Genomic DNA, 27,200 nt, shown 5'->3' with positions numbered 1-27,200 from the left:
AACTGCTGCACTCAGTATGCCGGCACATTTGGAAAACTCAGCAGCTGCCACAGGTTGAAAAGGTCAGTTTTCATTCCAATCCCTAAGAAAGACAATGCCAAAGAATGCTCAAACTACCGCACAATTGCGCTCATCTTACACACTAGTAAAGTAATGCTCAAAATTCTCCAAGCCAGTCTTCAACAGTATGTGAACCATGAACTTCCAGATGTTCAAGCTCGTTTTAGAAGAGGCAGAGGAACTAGAGACAAGTTGCCGATATCTGTTAGATCATCAGAAAAGCAAGAGAATTCCAGAAAAACATCTATTTCTGCTTTATTGACTGTGCCAAAGCCTTTGACTGTGTGGATCACCACAACCTGTGGAAAATTCTTAAAGAGATGAGAATGCCAGAACATGAAGTTAAAATATATTAAAATGTTTTTTATTCAGGAACACAAAATATTTATTTGACTTGGGTTTTTGTATTATATTACATCTATAGATTTAGTCTTGAATATTTGTTGGGAATACCAGACCACCTGACCTACCTCTTGAGAAACCTGTATGCTGGTCAGGAAGCAACAGTTAGAACTGGACATGGAATAACACATTGGTTCCAAATAGGAAAAGGAGTATGTCAAGGCTGTATATTGTCACCCTGCTTATTTTGCAGAGTACATCATGAGAAACACTGGGCTGGAGGAAGCACAAGCTGGAATCAAGATTGCCGGGAGGAATATCAATAACCTCAGATATGCAGATGACACCACCCTTATGGCAGAAAGTGAAGAACTAAAGAGCTTCTTGATGAAAGTGAAAGCAGAGAATGAAAACGTTGGCTTAAAGCTCAACATTCAGAAAACAGATCATGGCATCCGGTCCCATCACTTCATGGCAAATAGATGGGGAAACAGTGGAAACAGTGGCTGACCTTATTTTTCTGGGCTCCAAAATCACTGCAGATGGTGATTGCAGCCATGAAATTAAAAGATGCTTACTGCTTGGAAGGAAAGTTATGACCAACCTAGACAGCATATTAAAAAGCAGAGACATTACTTTGCCAACAAAGGTCCATCTAATCAAGGCTATGGTTTTTCCAGTAGTCATGTATCGATATGAGAGCTGAACTATAAAGAAAGCTGAGTGGTGAAGAACGGATGCTTTTGAACTGTGGTGTTGGAGAAGACTCTTGAGAGTCCCTTGGACTGCAAGGAGATCTAACCAGTCCATCCTAAAGGAGATCAGTCCTAGGTGTTTATTGGTAGGACTGATGCTGAAGCTGAAACTCCAATACTTTGGCCACCTGATGTGAAGAGCTGACTCATTTGAAAAGACCCTGGTGCTGGGAAAGATTGAGGGCAGGAGGAGAAGGGGATGCCAGAGGATGAGATGGTTAGATGGCATCACCAACTCAATGGACATGGGTTTGGGTGGACTCCGGGAGTTGGTTATGGACAGGGAGGCCTGGAGTGCTGTGGTTTATGGGGTTTCAGAGTCGGACATGACTGAGCAACTGAACTGAACATCTATAGATTTAGTCTTGAATATTTATTAGATGAAGTAAACATTTGATGTATCAAATTATTTTTATCATTTTAATTTCATTAAATGATAATGTAGTATGTCAAAATTATCTGCACATCCAAATGCTAATTCTGGTGTGGTGGGTTTTGTCATTTCATTAATTGCACCCAGAACTTGCAGTCCTTTTAGTGCTAACACTTTGAAAGTTCCATTCTTATGGTGTTAGGTATAGCTTACTGTATACTACAGATTACCATGTAAAGCAGTTATCTGGATAATATTGTAGGTATCCTAGCTAAGTCAGCTTTCTTTTTGTTCAATAGATCATGATATTATCAATTATAAATTTAAAATATTTAAATTCATTATGTTTCCTGGATTGATAAAGTTTATAGCTTTAAACAGCACAAAAGTAAAACAATAAACTTGAAATGGTTTAAGTTGAACTTTAAAATTTTAAATACTACAGTTATAAAGTTGAAAAAGGTTCATATTTTTCCTATTGAAAGCAGTCTTATTTTTCACCTAAGCTCTTTTAGAGACATTGAGCTGAACTGAACTTTCTAGAAATCATATTGATAATTTCTAGTGATGGCAGCAGTCTATATTTTTACATATAGCATGAAGAAACAAGTGGGTTATTCCAGTAATTTCAGTTTGAAGTGAAGTGAAAGTTGCTCAGTCATGTCTGACTCTTTGCAACCCCATGGACTATACAGTCCATGGAATTCTCCAGGCCAGAATACTGAAGTGGGTAGCCTATCTCTTCTCCGGTAGATCTTCCCTACTCAGGAATCGAACCAGGGTCTCCTGCTATTCAGGCAGATTCTTTACCAACTGAGCTATTAGGGAAGCCTACTTTTAGTATAGGAGAACCAAATTAACAGTCATGTTAAGCTGGTACCTGTACAGTTCTTTTATTTTTAATGAGAACTATTTTTCAGAATATTGTTTATAATAATGAGTAGTTAGAAACAACCTATTAAAATATAAATGATGACCAAAAGTTTGTGTTTTTTAAGTTTTATCGATATTCAATTCACATATAATTCACCTACTTTAGTGTGTAGTCCAGTGGTTTTTAGTATGTTCAAAGAGTTATGCAGTCATCACCACAGTCAGTTTTAATAACATTTGCATCACTCCAAAAAGAAACCTATGCTCATTAGAAGTCTCTTCTTATTTTTCTCAACTTTCCCAGCCCTAGGCAACCACTAATCTACTTCCATTTTCTATAGATTAATATTCTGGACAATTCATATAAATGGAATTATATAATCTGTGGTCTTCTATAATTGGCTTCTTTCACTTAGCATAATGTTTTCAAAGGTCATCCATGTTGTGACATCCTTTTAATGACTGAGTAATATTCTATTTTCTGGGTAGACTACAGTTTGTTTATTCATTCATTAAATGATGAACAGTTCAGTTGTTTCAACTTTTGGGATGTCATGAATAATCACTGGTATAAATATTTGTATACACATTTTTATGTGGACAGATATTTTAATTTCTTCTTATACTATATTCCTAGGAGTCTAACTGCTGGGGCACATGGTAACACTGTGTTTAACATTGTGAGAAACGGCCACATTGTTGTCCAAAGTGGTTACATCATTTTACATTTCGACTTGGTTCCAGTTTCTTCACATCCTCTCTCACACTTATTATTATTTGTCGTTTGATGATAGTCATTCTAGTGGGTATGAAGTGGTATTTCACTGTGGTTTTGAATTTCATTTTTCTGATGACTAATGATGTCATGTGCTAGTTGGCTGTTTGTATATTTGCTTTGAAGAAATGTCTTCAGGTTGAGCTTTTTAAAAAGCACCTGTTGCCAAGTTTTACTTTGAATAATATACTTGAAACCAAAATATGAATTATATTATAGCTAGAGCATTAATTGTCACTTGACTTTTTAGAGTATATTGAAAATGTGAAGGTGGACATAATGGGAATAATTGGCAAGGGTTACTCTTTTTAATGGAATTCAACTTGATCTATTTTTTTTTTTTCTTCTAGTGCTTCTTTGGAATTTGGAAATCTGGATGAAAGCTCTTTGGTTCAAACAAATGGGAGTGATCTCAGTGCAGAAGACAGAGAACTTCTGAAAGCTTATCACCATAGTTTTGATGATGAAAAAGTAGACTTGGATTTGATTATGCATCTTCTATACAATATCTGCCATAGTTGTGAAGCTGGTAAATGAGTATTGTCTAAAAGAACTGGAACAAAAATATATTCTTTGATTTAGAGATTAATATTTTGTGTATATAAGTTTTCATATAATTCCATTGATAATAATGCACAATCTCTTTAAATGTCATAAGTATTAGAGCTTATCAGTACTTGAAAACACATATATAGTTCATTATATCTAGTTGTTTTGATTGATTCTTATTTTACAAAGAGATTGAATGTTAAAAAAATCATTCTTCTTCAAGGTGCAATATTGATTTTTCTACCTGGATATGATGAAATTGTTGGTCTGAGGGATCGTATCCTGTTCGATGACAAACGGTTTGCTGATAATGCACATAGGTAAAAGCTAACACTTTGTATTTGTTACTTTTAATAACAGTTAGGTACCACAGTATATTTTCTCTTAATTGTCAACAGATACCAAGTCTTTATGCTTCATTCAAATATGCAAACATCTGATCAAAAGAAGGTATTAAAAAACCCACCTGCAGGTGTTCGAAAAATAGTAAGCTTCATAAAATTTTCATTTTTCCATTTTGTTAATCATTGGTTTTGTGTTCATATTAACTATGATATAATATTCCATTGCAGATCCTTTCCACCAATATTGCTGAAACCAGCATCACAGTCAATGATGTTGTCTTTGTTATTGATTCTGGTAAGGTGAAAGAGGTATGTATGAATAAATTGTATTTTTACTTAAATGAAGAAGGTTAAGTTCCATAACAATAAATATTTTTATGAGCAGAATTCATCTTAATGGGGAAACTTCTGGTTCTAGGATGAATTTGACATAGTAAATGTTAGTTTCACTGAAGTGAATATTCTACCTTAAACAATTCAGTTTGTAGGGTTTGTCTTGTTATTCTAACAGTTTAGCTTCTGCAGCTTCCCTGTGGCTCAGATGGTAAAGAATCCGCCTGCAGTGCAGGAGAACCAGATTTGATCCCTGGGTTGGGAAGATCCCCTGGAGAAGGAAATGACAACCCATTCCTGTATTCTTGCCTTGAGAATCCTATGGACAGAGAAGTCCGTGGGATTGCAGAGTTGGACACGACTGAGTGACTAACACACACACACACTATTAGGAAGAAAATGAAGCATTTGGCTAGTAACTGAAAGTTTTGTCAATGTGGAAATTGGATTACATATTTTCTATGTTTTCTTTCTACTTACGGGCATGGACTGTGTCCTTCTTGTTCATTGTTACATTTCCAGTGCTCTGCATGTAGTTTTAATGGGTATTCAAAAAATGTTTAGTTCAAAAAAGCCTTCTTTAGTTCAAGAAAAAACATAAAACCAGGTTTCAGCAAATGATGGCTACCAGAAGAATTGGGCCCATCAACTGCTTTTGTAAAAATAAATTTTATTTGAATAATGCCGTGTCCTTGTCCACTTTTACCCATTGTCTGACTGCTTTCACACTGCAATGGCAGATTTGAGTAGTTGCAACAGAGCCCCTCTGCAAAGGCTAAAAATTTCTGCTAACCCCTGATATAAATAAAAGTCAGTGTTTATTTCCTTGTAGTATTGCTGCTACTGCTGCTGCTGCTAAGTTGCTTCAGTCGTGTCCAACTCTGTGCGACCCCAGAGACGGCAGCTCACCAGGCTCCCCTGACCCTGGGGTTCTCCAGGCAAGAACACTGGAGTGGGTTGCCATTTCCTTCTCCAATGCATGAAAGTGAAAAATGAAAGTGAAGTCGCTTAGTCGTGTCTGACTCCTAGCGACCCTATGGACTGCAGCCTACCAGGCTCCTCCATCCATGGGATTGTCCAGGCAAGAGTACTGGAGTGGGTTGCCATTGCCTTTTCTGTGTAGTATTGCAGTGCCCACCAATTCTCAGTATTCCTAATTTTGGTTAGTCCTTTCATGAAAGAGGGGCTTCCCTGGTGGCTCAGAGGTTAAAGTATCTGCCTGCAATGTGGGAGACCCGGGTTTGATCCCTGGATTGGAAAGATCCCCTGGAGAAGGAAATGGCAACCCACTCCAGTACTCTTGCCTGGAGAATCCCATGGAGGGAAAAGCCTGGTAGGCTACAGTCCACGGGGTCACAAAGAGTCGGACACGACTGAGCGACTTCACTTTCACTTTCATGAAAGAATTGAAAATTTTTGGTTTTTCAAGGAAATAAATGCTATCCATTTTGGGAAAACAAATCATGTTTGCTCTAGTGGATATAAATGATCATTTTTAATGTGAAAAGAAGTTACCTTTGTGTGTTATTAAGAAAACTGATGGTAGTGTCAAAAGTTATTTTATACACAAAATTGATAAGGGTAATATTAAAAATCAAAATAAGCAGCATCTTTTCTAAAAATGTCATAATAAACTATTAAGAGAACCCATTTATATTTATCTATGTAGTTATTTTATGAAAAGGATGGTATAAAGTCACTAGAGTATATACTAGTTAAAAATGAATATTTCTCTATAGTAAATTTTCACTTTAGTAGTGAAAATATGGGATTAGTAGTGGTTCTTTTTTACTTTCTCTTTTGTAACATTCTGGATAGGCTGACACATTAGTAGTTCAGCAAGAGATAAAATGGATGGGGTTGAAAATTCTTCATTTGGGAATAGGATTATTTTAGTGATTATTACTGTTCTCTCCAATCAGCTTCCTGAAAAGTATGTCAGAAAATGTCTTTCCCTGATGACTCCTATTCCCCACGATGATGTAAATCTGATAGAAAATGACCTTAAGAGAATAGATCAGTTCTCTCCAATCTTGATGCTTTATGAGAACTGACTGCCATTTTTCAAGTGTAGTAGAGTAAAACAGATAGCTTAGCAAGGCACAGCATGAGGAAGTTTTACAGCTCTTCAGAGTTTAGTTTTCCTTTTTTTCCCTTAGAATGATTATAACCAGAAATCTGGATTTTTAAAAAAATCAGTACCCTGTGCTAGTCAAAAGGGACTCTGAATTAAACTTGGCATGTTAAAATATATTCATAATGTTTTCTATTTCTTATTAAATACCTTTTATGTGTTAACATGAAGATGATTTAAATATTACAGAAATCCTTTGATGCACTGAATTTTGTTACAATGTTAAAAATGGTATGGATTTCCAAAGCTAGCGCCATACAACGAAAAGGCAGGTAATGTATATTTAATGAACATTCATTCAATTCCCATTCAAATGGGAATATTTAATGTATATTTTACTTTCTATAAAATGTTGAAATCTTCATGTTTGTCTTAATTTTTATATTATTTTTTCAAAGCAGACAATTTTAATACTTATTTTAAAGTCAAATTTAGGTTATGTTAAAAGTAAAAATTTTTGCCTTGTATAACCTACACTCAGAACATGTAAAAAATTTAAAAAATGAAAATAAAAGCAATGTAAGATAAGACTAATTTCTGTACTATACAAAAAAACTCAGAATAAATCAGTTAAATAAAGATCACTACATTAACTTCGTGTATACCACATGTATCTCACATATATGTGAAGAAAGGCAAATTAATGAGGTACTAGTTTTTGCTTATCAGATTGGCGTCAATGAAAATTTTTAAGTTGGAAAAAACATAGATCAGTAGGCTTTCATAGTTTGTTATTAGAAGTGTCAATTGGTGTGACTTCTTCACAGGATGATTTGAAATTGTTTATCAAGATCTCCCTTTTTGCAGTGGGTTTCACTTCCCATAATTTATCTTGAGTATACTTGCACATGTGTGCAAAGATATATGTTTAAGAATGCTTTTAGCAGTATATTATTAGTAGTGAAAAATCTGGGAACACTGTAATGTCCATAAATAGTGAAGTGGTTAAGCAAATTATATTATTGCCACATAATGTCTTACTAAGTAACTGTTAAAAGGAAATATGTAGATATATGTGTCTTATGTGGATAAGTTTTTAGAAACTCGTATTAATTGAAAAAGTAAGGTATAAAGCATATATCTAGTATTTTCTTGTGCTAACAAGTATCTGTATATGTTTATATATGTATTTAGACATACATTGTCAAGGCAGAGAACAATATTAAAAAACAGTGGTTGTTGACTGAGAAGGAGGACAAAACAAAAGATTATATTATCTAAACTTAGTTGATAAAGCAGCAGCAGAGTTTGAGAAAATTGACTCCAATTTTGAAAGCAGTTTTGTGGGTAAAATGCTATCAAATAGCATGGCATGCTTCAGAGAAATCATTTATGAAAGGAAGAATCCATAAATGTGGCAAATTTCATTGTTGCCTTATTTTAACAAATTGCCATAACTTCCAGCCTTCAGCTGATCAGCAGCTATCAACATCGAGGCATGACCCTCCACCAGCGAATAGATTATGACTTTGAAGGCCCAAATGATGGCTAGGATTGTTTTAGTGATAAAGCATTTTTAAAATTAAGATATACACATTGTTTATTTAGATGTAATGTTACTGCATGCTTAATGTACTACAGTATAGTATAAAACAACTCTTCTGTGTACTTAGAAACCAAAACATTCTTGTGACTTGCTTTACTGTGTGTGTGTTATATTGTTTATTGTTGTTTGTTGTTATATGTATTACGTGTGCTTTATTGCCATAGTCTGGAACTGAACCTGAAATACCTCTGAGGTGTGCCTGAGAATAATTCAGGAGGTACTCAGGAGAGTAATCTTGGTGATTGTATGTTCCGGGGTAGGGAATAGAGTGGAATGAAGGATGTCTTCCAGGTTTCTAAGACAATTTTGTGGATGGCGGTGCTATTGTCAGGTGAAATGTGAAAAGTGGTGATATGAGGACAGTAAATTTTTGACTGTGTTGAGTTTGAGTTGACTGTGGAAAATCCAGGGGGAGCTAAGAGGCTTCTGAAATACAGGTCTAGATTAGGATAATGAGACCTATATGGATGAAGTTTGAAGTTACGAGGATTATTAATATCACTTATGAGAGAGAGAGTAGAGTAAGGAGAGCAGAGATCTGAGGTCTGACCTCAAAGGAACATCAGCATTTAAGGACTGTGGAAGATTAGGAATTTCTTAGAGGATGCTAGATAGATGGGAAAACTAATGCGTATGTAGTCAGGGAAATGGTGAAGGAAGAAATGGTCCAACAATGTCAGATTTTCTAGCTTGTATCACACTGTGTTATAGTTGTTTGTCTCTCTGGATTGTGAACTTTGTGAGAATAGGGATATTTCTGTATCTCTGTCACTTGGTATTAGCCTTGCTATTAGCTGACATAAGGACATTAAATGAAATTAAAAGTCACTGCTTTTCTTCAAGGTATATTTCTGGTACTTTCCAGAAAATTATGCAAGTCTCTGATGATGGGGTAAATGACACTCCTTTAGAGTTATATAAATGCATAACTTCCACAACTCTAATCAGTGGACCTAAACCACAGCCTTGTCTAACTCAATGAAACTAAGCCATGCCCGCGGGGCAACCCAAGATGGGCGGGTCATGGTGGAGAGGTCTGACAGAATGTGGTCCACTGGAGAAGGGAATGGCAAACCACTTCAGTATTCTTGCCGTGAGAACCCCATGAACAGTGTGAAAAGGCAAAATGATAGGATACTGAAAGAGGTACTCCCCATGGACAGGGAGGCCTGGTGTGCTACGATTATGGGGTCGCAAAGAGTTGGACACGACTGAGCGACTGAACTGAACTGAACTGAAACACAGTGCTTGGTAGCAGCTTCATAAAACTGATTAAATTTGAATTGCTATATATTTATTCATACTTTATTTTTTATTCATTTTTATTTGTGTGTGTATATATATGTATATATGTTAATTTTTATACTATTTTCTAGAAGTATTACTTGTCAGGTAGATACCATTCATGAATCTCATTTGTAAATTAAATAATTGAATTTCACACCTATGAAGTGTCTTTTCAAAGGTTAGGGGATCAGTATCAGAGTACAGATTCAAACTCAGATATCCTGATCCTGGTTTATTGTTCTGTCTCCTAAATCACATTGCTTTTACAGTTTCCCTGTTATGGTTTTTATTCCTTGTTTGAGCCTTAATTTTGTGTTTTAATTTTAAGGGCAGGGCGATGCAGACCTGGAATTTGTTTCCGACTGTTCAGTAGACTTCGATTCCAGAATATGTTGGAATTTCAGACTCCAGAACTTTTGAGAATGCCATTACAGGTGGAAATTTACTAAGTTCTAAAATGCTATTTTTTTGGGTGAGGGAGGAGAGGGATCATTTCAACTTAGACCGATTGGACTTAAAAATAAATCAATTTATAAAATAAAATTCTAAAATATATATTATGGAGGGTGATTATATAAAACTAATATTTTTTCTATAAGAAAATTTAATTCAGAAACGTCCAAAATTTTAAAGAGCTGCTTGAGTGCATTTCAGTTATGGTATAGTTTGTAAATATACTGTTTTTTACTGTAACGTTTTAGGATTTTGTCAACCACATCCGTATTCACCTTTTAAATTCTCAATGAGAAGTAGAAAACAAATCATTTAAGGTCCAAAAGATAATACCAAAATCTCAGTTCAAGTTGCTGAGCTTACCTTGTTAGTTTTGGAACTGAGTTCACTGAGATTTCCTAGTCTATATTAATTATTTTCCTTTCAGTTTTCTGACTTAATGGAACAATCAAACACTGTGTAGTTTGTTGGGAAAACTATCAGAAGTATATTAATTTGATTCTTTGGTGTGCCAAGCTACATGCTGGCTTCCAAATCTTAAAGAGACACTGGATCATATTATTGGCATCCATATACCTGGATTACTTCGCACTTCTCCATGCCTATGTGCCATTTTCTGTTCTTAGGATAAAATGCAGAATTCTTAACCAGAGCCTAAATCATCTCTCTTGCTTGTGTCTCTGGTTTTAATTTTTAATTCATACCTTTCCTCTTCTCTCTACTCATACTAATAGCTTCAATTTTTCAAACACATTTTGTTGGTATCTCAGGGCCTTCACATGTGCTATCCCGTCTCCATAGAATCCACCCCATTTTTCCTTTTCTGATTAACTAATCTTTACATGGGAGTTAATGCAGGGGACTTAAGAGATGCAGGTTTGATCCCTAGATCAGGAAGATCCTGTGGAGGAAGGCATAGAAACCCACTCCAGTATCTTTGCCTGGAGAATCTCTTGGACAGAGGAGCCTGGAGGGCTAGAGTACATAGGGTTGCAGAGTCAGGCATGACTGAAGCTACTTAGCATTCACAATCTTTACATCTTAATTTGTGTCATTTCTTTAGAGAATTGTCTTTGACTTCCCATGGTCACCTCCTCTTGCCATTTCTTGAACCTCATGTTTACGTCTTTAGTTCCTTTTATCCTTCATTATCACAACTGTAATTAAGTAGTTAATTATATAATTATTCTGTTTTTCACACACAGTGAAAATCCATGAGGGTAGTGTCTGGTTATGCTCTTCTTTTTTTTCCAACTTGATGTGTAGTGCCTAGCATCTATCAAGCACTTAAATATTTGTCAAATGGATAAAAGGTTGTAGAATGCAGTATAAAGGGGAAAAAAAGATTTTTGGACAGTGACTATTATTGTTATATATAAGGACTATGTGAGAAGACATTGCCAGCAGGGACAGTAGTAATCTTGATAGATGTTGATGGAAGATGATTATTAAGATTCTCACACTAAAGTATGAGCCCATCTTTCATAGAAAGATCTTTCATGAAATGACATTGTTTACTTTGCTGTTCATTTTAATCAGGGACTCTACTAGTCTCTGTTGGGGATCTATAATTTCTATGATTTTTTAAAAAATGAAAATCAGCTATAAATGTCAACATTTCAAAATGATTTGCTCTTTTCATTTACAGGAACTGTGTTTACATACCAAGCTGTTAGCCCCAGTTAATTGTGCTATTGCTGATTTCCTTATGAAAGCTCCTGAACCTCCACCAGCTTTAATTGTAAGAAATGCTGTACAAATGCTTAAGGTTGGTATCTTTATAGACTTATTTTACCTGGCTGTTTTACTTGAAATTTAAACCAATTGATAATGTGTCTTAACTAATTTTGTATCTTAAAAAATTATCTTAATAATCATGTATTTTGAATAATTCTTTTGTGGTAATTAAAACAGTAGGTATAGTTCATTTTTACATGATATATTTGAAGCAGAAATTTTTTTTATGAGATGTAATAGCAAAAGAAAATTTATGTTCTTGTATCTTGCTTATGGATTTTTAAGTATAGGGTTTGATTAAACAGTTTTGATCATGTCAAGTTCTATTTTATATCCTTTTATTTAGACAATAGATGCAATGGATGCATGGGAAGATCTCACTGAACTTGGATATCATTTGGCTGACTTGCCAGTAGAGCCACATCTTGGTAAAATGGTCCTGTGTGCTGTTGTTTTGAAGTGTCTGGATCCCATCCTTACAATTGCCTGCACACTAGCTTATCGAGATCCTTTCGTCCTGCCAACTCAGGCCTCTCAGAAACGTGCAGCTATGCTTTGTAGGAAACGTTTCACCGCAGGAACTTTCAGTGACCACATGGCACTTCTCAGAGCATTCCAGGTAATATTTTTGTCATTTTATTTTTGAAATGTTGCTAAACACATTTCTAGAGTAAGTGTAACAAATTTAAAAAAATAGATATGATTCCATTAATTTTATTTCATTATAAAGTCACATTTTATTGATAGCTCAGAATATCTTCCTACTACCACTATGTTAAAATTATCATATTTTTCTCTAGTTTCTTTCATTTTCTCAACTTTCTCCTTGTGGAAATATGTGTGTGTATGTGTATATATATATATATATATATGTTTTACTTTTATGTATATTTATTTTTTTATAAGCTCAAATTCCTTATCTTTAATCATATCTTATTCAGAAATGCTGTAAAATTTTAGTTAAGAAACAACTTTATGTTATTCAAAGTGTATAGAACAAAACTTAGAAGAAAATTATTTTGAATTTAACATCTATTTATTGATTTTTTTAGAGTATATCTCTTTCTTGTGTACTCAGGACAGTATACTAAGAATTTAATTTTATAAAGCAAAATCCAAAAATCACTTACAAATTTTAAGATAATGTGAGAAATAGAGGAAAGTGGTAAATGGGAAAGAAAGGATAAGAATAGTGAGCCTGAGTAAAGGAAATGATATTGCAATTAAAAAAATAATTGTAAGCTTTTTTTGTGGGCATTATTGAACAGAAGTTGATGCATTGTTATTAATTGGGTATATTAGATACTGTATATTATAATATTAAGTGATAATATTGTAATCAGAGAAAGATTTGGAGTAAAATTCCTATCTAGTCTGTTTTTCCCCCAGCTTTTCAGTTATATTCTGAAGCAAGAGAACTCATTTTCAAAGAGAAGCTTTACTATACTACATATAGGTAATTTCTAGGAATCTCACTTTCCATTCTCACACAGAGTAGGAAGTTGATATAAGGTTATTTTTAGAGGCCTGGAGTGACAGGGTTCTTAGATATAATGGTATTATGATGGCTTATTTGGAAATCTCTCATACTTTAGTAGAGGAAAATTAGCAGGCACATCTATAAAGGTGAGTATTTTTACATAGCTAGGTATTTAGGTTACCTGATACTTCATTCTCGTTGGGACTTTATAAACTCAGTGCTTTCATAGCGTTGTAGCATTTGAGTGTAAATTATCTAATGATAATTTTATTTGATTATAAAGTCTTAGATTTTATTTTTAAATTATTTATTCTTAAAAAATTAGATATAATTGAGATATAACATTATATTAGCTTTAGGTATAGAGCCTAATGACAGTATTTGTATCTGTTGTGAAATGATCACCACAATAAGTCTAGTTAAGATCCATCACTATGTTGTTGTTGTTCATTTGCTAAGTCATGTCTGACTCTTTGTGATCCCATGAACTGCAGCATACCAGGACTCTCTGTCCTTCACTGTCTCCTGGAGTTTGCTCAAACTCATGTCGATTGAGTCAGTGATGCCATCCAACCATCTCATCCTCTGTTACCCCTTCTCTTGCCCTCAATCTTTCCCAGCATCAGGGTCTTTTCTAGAGTCAGCTCTTCGCATCAGGTGCCAAAGTATTGGCGCTTCAGCTTCAACATCAGACCTTCCATTGAACACCCGGGACTGATCTCCTTTAGAATGGACTGGTTGGATTTCCTTGCAGTCCAAGGGACTCTCAGGAGTCTTCTCCAACACCACAGTTCAAAAGCATCAATTCTTCAGCGCTCAGCCTTCTTTATAGTCCAAATCTCACATCCACACATGACTGCTGGAAAAACCATAGCTTTGAGTAGATGGACCTTTGTTGGTAAAGTTATGTCTCTTCTTTTTAAAACATTGTCTAGGTTTGTCATAGCTGTTCTTCCAAGGAGCAAGCATCTTTTAATTTCATGGCTGCAGTCACCATCCACAGTGATTTTAGAGCCCAAGAAAATGAAATCTGACACTCTTTCCCCATCTATTCACCATGAAATGATAGGACCAGATGCCATTATCTTTGTTTTTTGAATATTGAGTTTTAAGCCAGCTTTTTCCTTTTACCTTCATCAAGAGGCTCTTTAGTTCCTCTTCACTTTCTGCCATTAAAGTGGTATCATCTGCATATCTGAGGTTGTTGGTATATCTCGCAGCAATCTTGATTCCAGCTTGTGCTTCATCCAGCCCAGCATTTCAAATGACGTACTCTGCATACAAGTTAAATAAAAAGGGTGACAGTATACAGTCTTCTGCCCAGTTTTGAACCAGTCAGTTGTTCCTTGTCCAGTTCTAACTGTTGCTTCTTGATCTACATACAGATTTCTCAGGAGGCAGGTAATGGAGTCTTATATTTTCATCTCAGAAAGAATATTCCACAGTTTGTTGTGATCCATACAAAGGTTTTACCATAGTCAATGAAGCAGAAGTAGATGTTTTATGGGAATTCGCTTGCTTTTTCTATGATCCAGCTATGTTGGCAATTTGATCTCTGGTTCCTTTGCCTTTTCTAAATCCAGTTTGTACCTCTGGAAGTTCTTATTTCACGTACTGCTGAAGCCTAGCTTGAAGGATTTTGAGCATTACCTTGCTGGCATGTGAAATGAGTACAGTTGTACAGTAATTTGAACATTCTTTGGCATTGCCTTTCTTTGGGATTGGAATGAAAACTGACCTTTTCCAGTCCTGTGGCCACTGCTTAGTTATCCAAATTTGCTGACATAATGAGTGCAGCACTTTCATAGCATCATCTTTGAGGATTTGAAATAACTCAGCTGGAATTCCATCACCTCCCCTAGCTTTGTTCGTAGTAATGCTTCCTAAGGCCCACTTGACTTCACACTCTAGGATGTCTGGCTCTAGGTGAGTGACCACACCACTGTGGTTATTGCATCATTAAGAGCTTTATTGTACAGTTCTGTGTATTCTTGTCACCTTTTCTTAATCTCTTCTGCTTCTGTTAGGTCCTTGCCGTTTTTGTCATTTATTGTGCCTATCTTTGCATAAAATGTTCCCTTGATATCTCCAATTTTCTTAAAGAGATTTCTAGTCTTTCCCATTCTGTTGTTTTCCTTTATTTCTTTGCATTGTTCCCTTAAGAAGGCTTTCTTATCCTTCCTTGCTAAAAATTTTTTTCTTGTGATAAGAACTTTTAAGATCTACTCTCTAGTCTGTTAACTAAAATTGTGATCATTTCACAATATATACACGTGTTGAATCATTATATTATGCACCTAAAGCTAATGTTGTAAGTCAATTATGTCTCAATAGGAAAAGTTACTCTTGGGGACTTCCTGGTTGCCCAGTGGTTAAGACTCTGTGCTTCTAGTGCAGGGGATGCAAGTTTGACCCCTCATCAGGGAACTGAGACCCTACATGCTGTGTGGTGCAGCCAAAAAACAAAAATTACTCTCAGATGAACATTTACAAAACAAAAATAGAGTCACAGATGTTGAAAACAAGCTTATGGTTACTGAAGGGAAAAGGAGGAGGGAGGGATAAATTGAGAGATTGAGATTGACATGTATACATTAGTATAAATAAAATAGATAGCTGTTGAGAGCTTACTGTACAGCACGGCGAACTCTACTCAGTACTCTGTAACGACCTATAGGGGAAAAGAATCTAAAGAAGATTGGATCAGTTTAGTTCAGTTGCTCAGTCATGTCTGACTCTGTGACCCCATGAATCGCAGCACTCCAGGCCTCCCTGTCCATCACCAACTCCCAGAGTTCACTCAGATTCACGTCCATCAAGTCGGTGATGCCATCCAGCCATCTCATCCTCTGTCGTCCCCTTCTCCTCCTGCCCCCAATCCCTCCCAGCATCAAAGTCTTTTTGAGTGAGTCATCTCTTCTCATGAGGTGGCCAAAGTACTGGAGTTTCAGCTTTAGCATCATTCCTTCCAAAGAAATCCCAGGGTTGATCTCCTTCAGAATGGACTGGTTGGATCTCTTTGCCATCCAAGGGACTCTAAAGAGTCTTCTCCAACACCACAGTTCAAAAGCATCAATTCTTTGGCATTCAGCCACCTTCATAGTCCAACTCTCGCATCCATACATGACCACAGGAAACACCATAGCCTTGACTAGACGGACCTTAGTCGGCAAGGTAATGTCTCTGCTTTTGAATATGCTATCTAGGTTGATCATAACTTTTCTTCCAAGGAGTAAGCGTCTTTTAATTTCATGGCTGCAGTCACCATCTGCAGTGATTTTGGAGCCCAAGAAAATAAAGTCTGACACTGTTTCCACTATTTCCCCATCTATTTCCCATGATGTGATGTGACCGGATGCCATGATCTTCGTTTTTTGAATGTTGAGCTTTAAGCCAACTTTTACACTCTCCTTTTTCACTTTCATCAAGAGGCTTTTTAGTTCCTCTTCACTTTCTGCTATAAGGGTGGTTTCATCTGCATATCTGAGGTTATTGATATTTCTCCCAGCAGTCTTGATTCCAGCTTGTGTTTCTTCCAGTCCAGCGTTTCTCATGATGTACTCTGCATAGAAGTTAAATAAGCAGGGTGACAATATACAGCCTTGACGTACTCCTTTTCCTATTTGAAACCAGTCTGTTGTTCCATGTCCACTTCTAACTGTTGCTGCATACAGATTTCTCAAGAGGCAGGTAAGGTGGTCTGGTATTCCCATCTCTTTCAGAATCTTCCACAGTTTATTGTGATCCACAGAGTCAAAGGCTTTGGCATAGTCCAGAAAGCAGAAATAGATGTTTTTCTGGAACTCTCTTGCTTTTTCCATGATCCAGTGGATGTTGGCAATTTGATCTCTGGTTCCTCTGCCTTTTCTAAAACCAGCTTAAACATCAGGAAGTTCACGTTTCACGTATTGCTGAAGCCTGGCATGGAGAATTTTGAGCATTACTTTACTAGCATGTGAGATGAGTGTAATTGTGTGGTAGTTTGAGCATTCTTTGGCATTGCCTTTGTTTGGGATTGGAATGAAAACTGACCTTTTCCAGTCCTGTGGCCACTGCTGAGTTTTCCAAATTTGCTGGAATGTTGAGTGCAGTATTTTGACAGCATCATCTTTCGGGATTTGAAAGAGCTCTACTGGAATTCCATCACCTCCACTAGCTTTGTTCGTAGTGATGCTTTCTATGGCCCACTTGACTTGAGTGGATATATGTATGCATATAACTGGTTCACTTTGCTGTGCAGAGAAACTAACACAAATTGTAAATCAACTATATTCCAGTAGAAATTACTTAAAAAATAAATGTTCATGTCAAAAATGAAAAAAATTACTCTCTTAGAAACTTTACAATATACCATACAGTGTTATTAACTATACATCCCCAGGACTTATTTATTTTATAACTTTAAGTCTGTAGCTTTTAATCCCCTTCGCTTGTTTCACCTACTCTCCACTCCCTTAACCTCCCCTCTCTTGCAGTCATCAATCTGTTCTTTATATTTATGACTATGTTATTGTTTGCTTGTTTTATTTGTAAGAGAATTAGAAGAAGAAGAATTGACTTTGAATGGTTAATACAATGATTTTCAGTTACTTTGCTTCCTAACTGAGAAGTGATGTGTCTTTTGTATAATTTTATTTTTATAGGCATGGCAGAAAGCTCGAAGTGATGGGTGGGAGCGAGCCTTTTGTGAAAAGAATTTTCTTTCACAAGCTACCATGGAAATAATCATAGGCATGAGAACTCAGTTGCTTGGTCAACTTAGAGCATCAGGTAAAGTTTTCCTCCAAAGAACCTATTTCAACTACTGGGAGTACCCTGCCTATGCCTTATAGTACTTCTTATGTTAACTAATGCCATCTTGCATTATCTTTATACCATTATCATGTTGTATATCTTTTGTTCATGAACTGCTTTGTATTAACATTGTAGACTTCTACATGATATTAACTTTTGTTTGTTGATTTAAAAAATGATAATGTAGAAGCTGTGGGTGATGAATGATTTTATAATGTTGGCAATAAAAAATTTATAATATATTTTTTGGGAAAATAGATTTAGGTATGGTACTTGTTATATTTTATTGCTATTAATAAATAGTTTTATGGAAGAGAAATTGCTAAAAATTAAGTAGATTGATATGAATGCTGTCCTTTATATTTTTGGAACATAAAACAACTAGTAAGCACATGAAGGCACTTGATTTTTTTTTTCTTAAGAGAATGCCAAAAAAAAAAAAAAAAAAGAGATAATGCCAGTTTTGCTATATCATTTTAGAATTGTGTCTTTGAATTTCTTTTTGAGTGACATTTTATCTTGAGGAAATAGAAGAAAAGTACCTGAGGCTGTATTCCTAGAATAGCTCAAGTGCCAAAGTGATATAAGGCATGAACCAGAGGATTTAGAGTTGTTTCAAATATGGGGAGATATGAAGGACTATTGAAATTCAAGCTAGAATACTTTATGCTTATTTGACTTCACTTCCAGGATTAGTGTCTATCACAACCAACATGATATTAATACCATTCAGTGGAGTATTTTAGGTTTTTAGGTGTGATTTTAGGATGCTTCTGATAGCTGTTCACGGAGAACTTTATTGCAAGAGTGTTTTGTTGTTTTTTTTTTAAGTTCACAACTTCCCAGTGTATCTACTGCTTACTTTAGTCTAAGTAAACCTAAATTTTCTTAGAACATTGCTTTTATATGTTAAACTTTTCAGAAGAAATTTTATGAATTATTGTGAAATTTGAATCATTAAACTTGTATCTGTTATACATTATTTTTTGTGTGAAAACCATAAATTTAAAAGTATATCTTGTGAAGTAGAAAAAGTTGGTGTGGTTTCTTTCGTCTTTCTAGGTTTTGTGAGAGCAAGAGGTGGTGGTGACATTCGAGATGTTAACACAAATTCTGAGAATTGGGCTGTTGTTAAAGCTGCATTGGTTGCAGGCATGTATCCTCATTTAGTTCATGTGGACAGAGAGAATATAGTATTGGCAGGGCCAAAGGAGAAAAAAGTACGGTTTCATCCCACTTCAGTTCTCAGTCAGCCTCAATATAAAAAGGTAAAACTTTTTGAATGTTTTTTGGCCTTGAGGTAAAATTTGTCTAATTTAAATATTTGAAAATCAATGAAAAATGTTCCCAATACCAACATGCTTTGCAAAATTAATTAGTTATAAATGTACAATTCAACACTGGAACCAAATTTTGATAGAATTGAAAGAAGTAATGTGTTAAGTATTAAGGGACTTTTGTGCAAACTACGTGAACAATGATTTGCTTTAATTCTTGTTTGAGTAGTAATATATGCATCATCTATTTTGCTGAGGGACTTTGTACATTTTAAAAGAATTACCGATAAGTGATAAATTCAGTTAACAGTTTTAAAATTTATTTTCCTAATAGATTCCTCCAGCAAACGGTCAAACTGCAGCAATCCAGGCACTGCCCACAGATTGGCTTATTTATGATGAAATGACTAGAGCTCATAGGATAGCTAATATTAGATGCTGTTCAGCAGTGACACCTGTCACTGTGTTGGTATTTTGTGGACCAGCTAGGTTGGCAAGTAATGCTCTTCAGGAACCTTCATCTTTTCGTGGTAAATATATTATGATGGAAATAGAAATCTATTTGAGAGAAAAATCTGTTTTTTTCTTCGTATTAAACCAAAAAAAATTTGAAATTATAGAAATTTATGTGGTAGTAGCTCCCTTTTGATGTATTAAGACTAATTAAAAAATATTAAAATATACCACTATTCTTGAAATTGATTTCTAAGGTAGCTTGATATTGATTTGTGCATTTTTGATTAATCTTGCTGATAGGAAGTTTAGTTTTTTCTTCCACTTGAATTTAAATGATAGTTTAACATAAATAAAGGTAATTGTTTAAAGGAAATGTTACCCATAATCCTACTACCTTTATGCAGACACTTTTTAATATTTAATATTTGGGAAAAAGATGTGAGAAATTCTGATATTTAGAGTTTGAGTAGAGAAATAAAGAATGGCCAGATGCTGAGTTTTAATTTGTGACCTGCTGTGTTTAGAGAACTCTTCACACAAATTGTTAGTATATCAGGAGGATTTGTGTAAATGCAGAGTATCTGTATTGGCTTACTTTTTTTGCTGTGATGTTAGATAGTAAAAGTGAATTTCTTTTCCTTTCCATACCTGTTTGAACAGCGGATGGTATTCCTAATGACAGTAGTGATAGTGAAATGGAAGACAGGACTACTGCTAATTTGGCAACTTTAAAACTTGATGAGTGGCTCAGTTTCAAACTAGAGCCAGAGGTAAGTTGCTTTCTAGCAGTGTGATAGATTTTTTTCATTCAGTTGTATGAACTGTATATGGTGTGATGAAAATTGTCTCTTTAAAATTGAGCCCTTGGTGTGAGAGAATAGAATACGAATATGTTTGTGCATATAAGAAAATACTGAGTGCTGGGTACACAAGAAATTCTTTTATTTTATATAACTCTGTGTAAAGGGAAAGATATTAGGTCATTTTATTTTCTCTTTACATGTATCTCTCAAGTAAGAAAGATGAATGTTTGTTATCAAATTAAAATTTTTCTTGACAAAGCCTTCTCTTAATTCTATCTTTACTTTTAAAGATCATTTTATATCATTTTGGGGGACAATACGAACTGTCAAAAGTTGGTACTGGCTAGAGCTTACTTTTTTACATGCATTCCTTGATCACTTCAATCTACTGCAGTCTCATTTCCATTCCCATCCATTTTTCCCTTCACTGAAACTGTACTTGCTGTGGTCGATGCTGTCTCCTCCATGTTGTCAAAGCCAGACTGCTGTTCTTGATAAATGGGGCCTTTCTCTCATAGTTAACACTATTGCCCATACCCTTCCCCATTTTCCTTCCTCACTGCTGTTCAACTTCTTTGTCACTTGTTTCTATAATACTATTCTTTCCTGATTCTTCTTCTATCTAGTGAGGCTGTTCCTTCTTAGGTTCTTTCATGTACTCTTTTGTATGTGCTTGTACCTTAAATGTTGGGTGTTCACCAGTAGTATGTTCTCTACTCTTTACACTGTCTCTGCACAGTTTCTAGGGACCTTACCTCTGTGTGTAGATTTAGTAATCATTTATACATTGATAACTTCCAGGCATATCTTATCTGTATCTCTAGCTTAGGATTTTCTCTGTATGAATTCAGCTGCTTTCTGGACATCAGCATTTGGCAGTAAAATAAAGTATGAATGAAATTAAATGTATTTTTTCTTTATTTACCCTGCTGTTACTTTTCCAGTATTAATCACACTTTACCACACATTGTTTTTCTTTCTCTCTCATTGGACTGTGTAACTTGATTTTGTGTCTCTAGTGCCTCAAAATGGTAAAGAAATTTTATTTTTTTCATGCAACAAAATGAATAAAATTGATAACAAAATGTGAAATGTGTTCTTTGGAAACAATTTCAGACTGAAAAATAATTGTCTTGCAAGTGTGGAACATATTTTGCTGTTACCGATTTGAACTGAGGGCTTCCCTGATAGCTCAGTTGGTAAAGAATCTGCCTGCGATGCAGGAGACCCCGGTTCGATTCCTGTGTTAGGAAGATTCACTGGAGAAGGGATATGCTACCCACTCCAGTATTCTTGGGCTTCCCTTGTGGCTCAGCTGGTAAAGAATCTGCCCACAATGTGGGAGACCTGGGTTCAGTCCCTTGGTTAGGAAGATCCCCTGGAGAAGGGAAAGGCTACCCACTCCAGTATTCTGGCCTGGAGAATTCCATGGACTGTATAGTCTGTGCGGTCGCAAAGAGTTGGACACGACTGAGCGACTTTTACTTTCACTTTCATTTGAACTGAAAAAAAGCTATTTTATTACAGGCAGCCGGTTTATTGCTGCAACTTAGACAGAAGTGGCACAGCTTATTTTTACGTCGAATGAGAGCTCCATCCAAACCTTGGTCTCAAGTTGATGAAGCTACTATAAGAGCAATTATAGCTGTTTTAAGCACTGAAGAACAATCTGCAGGTTTACAACAGCCATCTGGGATTGGCCAAAGGCCAAGACCTATGTCTTCAGAAGAACTTCCTTTGGCATCATCTTGGAGGTCAAATAATAGTAGAAAAAGTTCAGCAGATACTGAATTTTCTGATGAGTCTACTACTGCAGAAAGGTAAATTTATAGCATTTTATTAAAATGAGATATTTTCTCTAGGAAATAGTTATTTATCATAGAATCACATGCTTTTATAATATTTAAAAATTACTTTCTTATAATCTGAGATATGCAAAAAGGTTACAAAAAAATGGGAAGAATTTATTACTTTTAAAATATAATTCTTTTAAGTGTTAGATAATACGAAGAATTTCAAGCTCCTGGGGTCTTGAATTATTTAAAAAGGAATTTTTATTTTTTTGTCAGGAAAAGCTCGGAATGTTTAATTTTCAGAATTTACAAATTCAGGGTCTATGAAAAAGATAACAGCATTTTTTATTATGCATTTTAGTTCATATATATCAAGTCATATCTTTCCTAGATACCTCACAGCAAAAAGTGTTGGCCATGGCCATTTAGAAGAACTGTCTCCTTCTAAGTCTTACCTAGATATTAATAAAACTGACTGGTTTTTGTACAGAAAAGTACTTTATTCATTTGTTCATACAGGGACATATTAAATGCTTAGTGTTCTTGGTGTGAGGCATATAGCAATGTATAACAAATAAAAAATAAATCTCTTCAGAAAGGTTACATTTTGTTGAAGAGAGGAATACATATATTAAAAAAGTAAATTTACTGTCTTGGCAAAATTTCTTATAATTTAGCTAAATTCTTTTATCCTTTCTATCATTTGGCAATTAGATGTGAATTTTTTATTATATTATTATTGAGAGCTCTTATATTGAATCATTTTTCCAAAATGTATTTGATAATGTAGTATTTATAGTGAATGGTTGGCCATGATTTAGAAATATTTCTGGTCGTAAAAATGTTTGTTAGAACCCAATTTGTATTTCTTTATATCAGTTAAATTTTTTTTTTTTTTACCCTGATAGAATGGATAACAGAGACAACGTTCTTGCCTGGAATGCTAGTTTGAACAATATAGTAGATATTATCTCTGTGCTAAGAATATTATTTCATTGTTAAAAATTGAAAATAGAAATAATGGAGGCATAAAAGATATGTGATGCTTATTGTTTTTCAAGGTTCAGATGGAATATTTAGTACCTGCTATCTTTTGTTCAGATTTTACTTATTTGAATGAAGCATAAAGGCATGTTATCAGTTAAGACTTCAGTAAAAAGGAATAATACATGCTGGATTCCAAGTTTTTCATATACAACATTTTAGGAATAATTCAGCCAATTGCTTATAATAATGTGTGTCCTTAAACCATTTTCTCTGATGTAGATACTGCCAAGCAAAAAAGAAAATAGTAAAAAATACATTTTCTACTTAGATACTCCTCTTTTTAAAAAGATTTTTTGAAAAATTTCCTTGAACAAGAGTGATTTCAAATATATGAATACATTTGCATAGAAATTATGTGGTAGACTTATTTATAGACTCCTCTGTAAAAAAAAATATATATATATATATTCAGAGGGACTGTTTATACACACATGTGTTTATATACATGTACATACTATACATATACATTTATGAGGAAAATTTTCCTATTTTCTTTATAAAAGTAATATGTACTTGTTTAATAAAAATTAGAAATACAGGAGAAAATCATAATTATAATAAAGTATAATAATAGTTATGCTTTAGAAACTGATTGTCTTATAAATTCATTTTTTCTCCTGTGATACCAGTATCTCCCATTTTCCTTTCCTTATAGGTTGTAGCCTTGCTTTTTTATTCTCTTATCTGTTGAACAGTGAGATAAAGAATTTCATATACTTTTAGACTTTGTAGTTTTAATAGACAAGGCCTGAAACTGATATAGCTTGGTGAGGAATAGATTAAGGACTCTTCTGAAGATGTATTTTTGAATGGTGAATAATCTTTCTTGATAATCTTTCTGGAATTGCTTCTTGAAGAAAAGGTATTTATAGTATTTATAGTTAAGAGTTTTTACACTAGGATGGCAAAATATAGATCAGATAATTTCTTTCAATAAAAACATTTTATTAGTTATTTTAAAAGGTTTAAGAAACTATTAAAACATGGAAAAATGCCCATATCCCATGTTAAAATTAAACCAGTGTTTTTAAATTGTCGTTTTTTACATAATAATTTGCTTACAAAGAATAAACATCTTTTCTATAAGAAAAATGAGATATAACTGAGTTATCAGAATTCTTTGTTTCTCTTAAATGAAAATGTAGGTGGAAAGGTTTATACAAATGCTTTGTTTCTACATGCATGAAATTTGAGGGGGAGCCAAAATTTGGGGATGAAGAGAGAAAAGCTAGAATAGAGCACGGAATCAAAGATCAAATTGGAAACTGCAAAAGTGGGCATTTAGTTCTATTGGAAGCATCATTTTTATTTTAATAAGATATTACCCTTAATTAAGTTCTGTTACCTAGTTTTCAGGTAAATAATCTGCTAGGGTAAGAATGATGGAATTTTAGAGGTATAACTTGATAATTCTTGAACTTCAATTCTTAAAGACAAAAGCCCTGAAAAGTTGTTTTATATTTATCAAGTTCTTAATAATTATTCACGTTTGTTCATTATATATTTTTGTTAGCATTTTTAGGCTTTAGCTATTTTATTTCATTTGTGAAAGAAATATTGAATCCAAGATATTTATTGAAAGAGAAGCAAAATGTGGGGATAAGCTATTTTAACTTATTTTGAAGGCAGAGTAATTATAATTGCAAGGCTCAGTGGAAGTTTGTGAACTTATGACTTATTCTCTTTATGTTTTGTTTACATATTATATATAAACACAGCAAAAAATGATTGATGTTCAGTCTCCCATTTGTGTCCAACTCTTTGTGACCCCGTGGACTGCAGTATTCCATGCCTCTCTGTCCCCCACCATCTCCTGAAGTTTGCCCAAGTTCATGTCCATTGCATTGGTGATGCCATCCAGCCATCTTATCCTCTGATGATTTTCACCTATTTGCTGTATCTACCCAATTAGTTTTTTCTTGCTTCCTTTCTTTTTTCGTTCACATATTTCAAAATCAGTCTCTCACATCATGTCATTTTACTCCTCTGTATTTAGATTTGAATCTCTTAAAAAATAGAGGCATTTTTCCTACACAATCAAAATCCAATAATCAGTCCCAATAAAATAATCATTTCCCCAATTCTCAAACTATATTTATTTGAAACAGCACTCAGGGAGGACTCACTCATGCACTGTATTAGGGTGTCTTGTTTCTTGAATCTCTTGTGATCTAGAGCAGTTAGTTCCTTTGTTGACTTTTCTTAGGAAACTAAGTCAGTGTTATTTATGACATGTACCACATTCTGGATATGTCTCTTTTTATTGCTATACCCTGCATATTTCATGGATGTGGTTAGCTCTCAAAGCTTGATTAGATCCAGTATTTTGGCAAGAACATTTTTTTTTCTTTTGGCAAGAATATTTATAGGTAATGCTGTGAACTTTATATTATACTGCTTTAGGAAGTACTTAATGTCTTTGTTTTTTAATGTCTGGTTTTCCACTGAGATGTATACTTTAAAAAAAAATTATAAAATTCTTGACTGCCATTTTTGCTGCATTTATTCATAGAATTTTAAAACAGAAGAATCTTAGCGTTTACCCAGTTTAATCCCTTTATTTAACAGCTAAAGGATATTAAAGCTCAGATAAATTAAAAGACTTGCCCAGGATCACCTACCTCATTAGTTGTAAATTTAGTTCTGTCTGAAAATCTTCTCTCCTGACTCTAGTCCAGTATTATTTCCATTTTGCCATGCTTTAATTTTTAGTATGCTTTTGAAATCTGTTTGGTTTTAAGATATATGCAAATGGAAGAGAGGTGGAGTAGGTGATTTTCTAGTAACAGCCATTAGCGTAGATGTATTTAAATAATTTTAAAATGTTAAAAGACATTAGGCATCAGTATATGACATTATGATTGTTTAGGATTTCTTCTAGACTGTCATAAAAGAGGTTAGGAGTTTTGTAAGGGAAATAATACTTTGGTATCTAAATTAAAAATTTTTATAGGTTGTTTTTAATGTATTTTTGTATTGTTTTAAAAAAAATGCTATCTTTGTAAGTGTACCCTAATAGTACAACCTTTTCTTCTAAATGTAATAGAAGAATGAAATTGCCTTTTAAAATACTACTCCATAAATCACAGAATCATTGAACTTTGGTTTGAAATGGAGTCTGCTTTGTATTATGATCTTATGTGTAACTGATCTTTGCTTCCTCCTTTTCACTCAAGAGTATTGATGAAATCTCCAGCTCCAACACTACACCAGCCTCAGAAGTATAAAGATAGAGGAATTTTGCATCCTAAACGAAGCACTGAGGACCGGTCAGATCAATCTTCTGTGAAATCTACAGACAGCAGTAATTATCCAAGTCCTTGTGCTAGTCCTTCTCCTCCATCTTCAGGAAAGGTAGAGTATCAGGGATTTGTAGCACATCTGGTGTTACATATTTAAACAAAATTATAAATAATTCTGCTTTTAAATCACTAATCCTGGCCTCTGTTCTAGTTACAAATAAAAGTTTGCAAACAGTAAATTTTTTAGTTTCTCCTGCTTGCCAGATATTTTTGGTCAATATGATCCAGGGAAGTTTTCATACTAGTAGACCATTCCCTGATGGCATGTGGCTAAGCAGTTCATGATTCCCTTTCTGTATCTTTAGAACCTTTCTTTTGTTAAATACAAATGACAAGAGGAATTTCTTAAATTAATTTTGATTCATACTTTCAGAATTCAAAACAATGATTTCTTTCATTGTTAATTGATTTATTCAATTCAGTGGTTATATTAAAAATACAACACTAGATGGGGTTAGGAAGATAAGGAAATGTTGATAAAGAATTGAGAACTGTGTATCTTTTAAAAAGTTTGTGATAATGAGTGATTTCAACTATTTAGAATAATTTTAATTTAATACCTGAATAAGTATTTGGTTAGTGTTTTTTAGCTATGTGATGTAGTTCTGGTGAAAATGTCTGCTAAAATACTATTGTTAAATAAGAGGAAAAGAAATGTTTTTCCAGATTTATATTCTTTGGCTTTAA

The 27,200-nt window shown here is 34.3% G+C and overlaps 1 protein-coding gene across 1 annotated transcript in view; it reads left to right on the top strand.

Annotated features, from left to right (window-relative positions):
- Nucleotides 1–27,200, top strand: part of LOC120860999 (3'-5' RNA helicase YTHDC2) — a 69,927-nt gene that overhangs the window by 31,149 nt on the left and 11,578 nt on the right. The window contains exons 13-26 of the mRNA XM_040236704.1: nt 3,529–3,707; nt 3,951–4,047; nt 4,126–4,213; nt 4,300–4,380; nt 6,728–6,810; nt 9,700–9,805; nt 11,473–11,592; nt 11,908–12,180; nt 17,685–17,811; nt 18,898–19,103; nt 19,447–19,642; nt 20,229–20,338; nt 21,899–22,191; nt 26,388–26,565. Coding sequence (XP_040092638.1) covers nt 3,529–3,707; nt 3,951–4,047; nt 4,126–4,213; nt 4,300–4,380; nt 6,728–6,810; nt 9,700–9,805; nt 11,473–11,592; nt 11,908–12,180; nt 17,685–17,811; nt 18,898–19,103; nt 19,447–19,642; nt 20,229–20,338; nt 21,899–22,191; nt 26,388–26,565 — 2,137 coding nt within the window. The remainder of the gene's footprint in view (nt 1–3,528; nt 3,708–3,950; nt 4,048–4,125; nt 4,214–4,299; nt 4,381–6,727; nt 6,811–9,699; nt 9,806–11,472; nt 11,593–11,907; nt 12,181–17,684; nt 17,812–18,897; nt 19,104–19,446; nt 19,643–20,228; nt 20,339–21,898; nt 22,192–26,387; nt 26,566–27,200) is intronic.

This window comes from Oryx dammah, unplaced genomic scaffold (assembly GCF_014754425.2).
Source record: "Oryx dammah isolate SB20612 unplaced genomic scaffold, SCBI_Odam_1.1 HiC_scaffold_11210, whole genome shotgun sequence".
Taxonomy (NCBI): domain Eukaryota; kingdom Metazoa; phylum Chordata; class Mammalia; order Artiodactyla; family Bovidae; genus Oryx; species Oryx dammah.
This window is presented reverse-complemented; position numbering and strand designations above follow the sequence as displayed.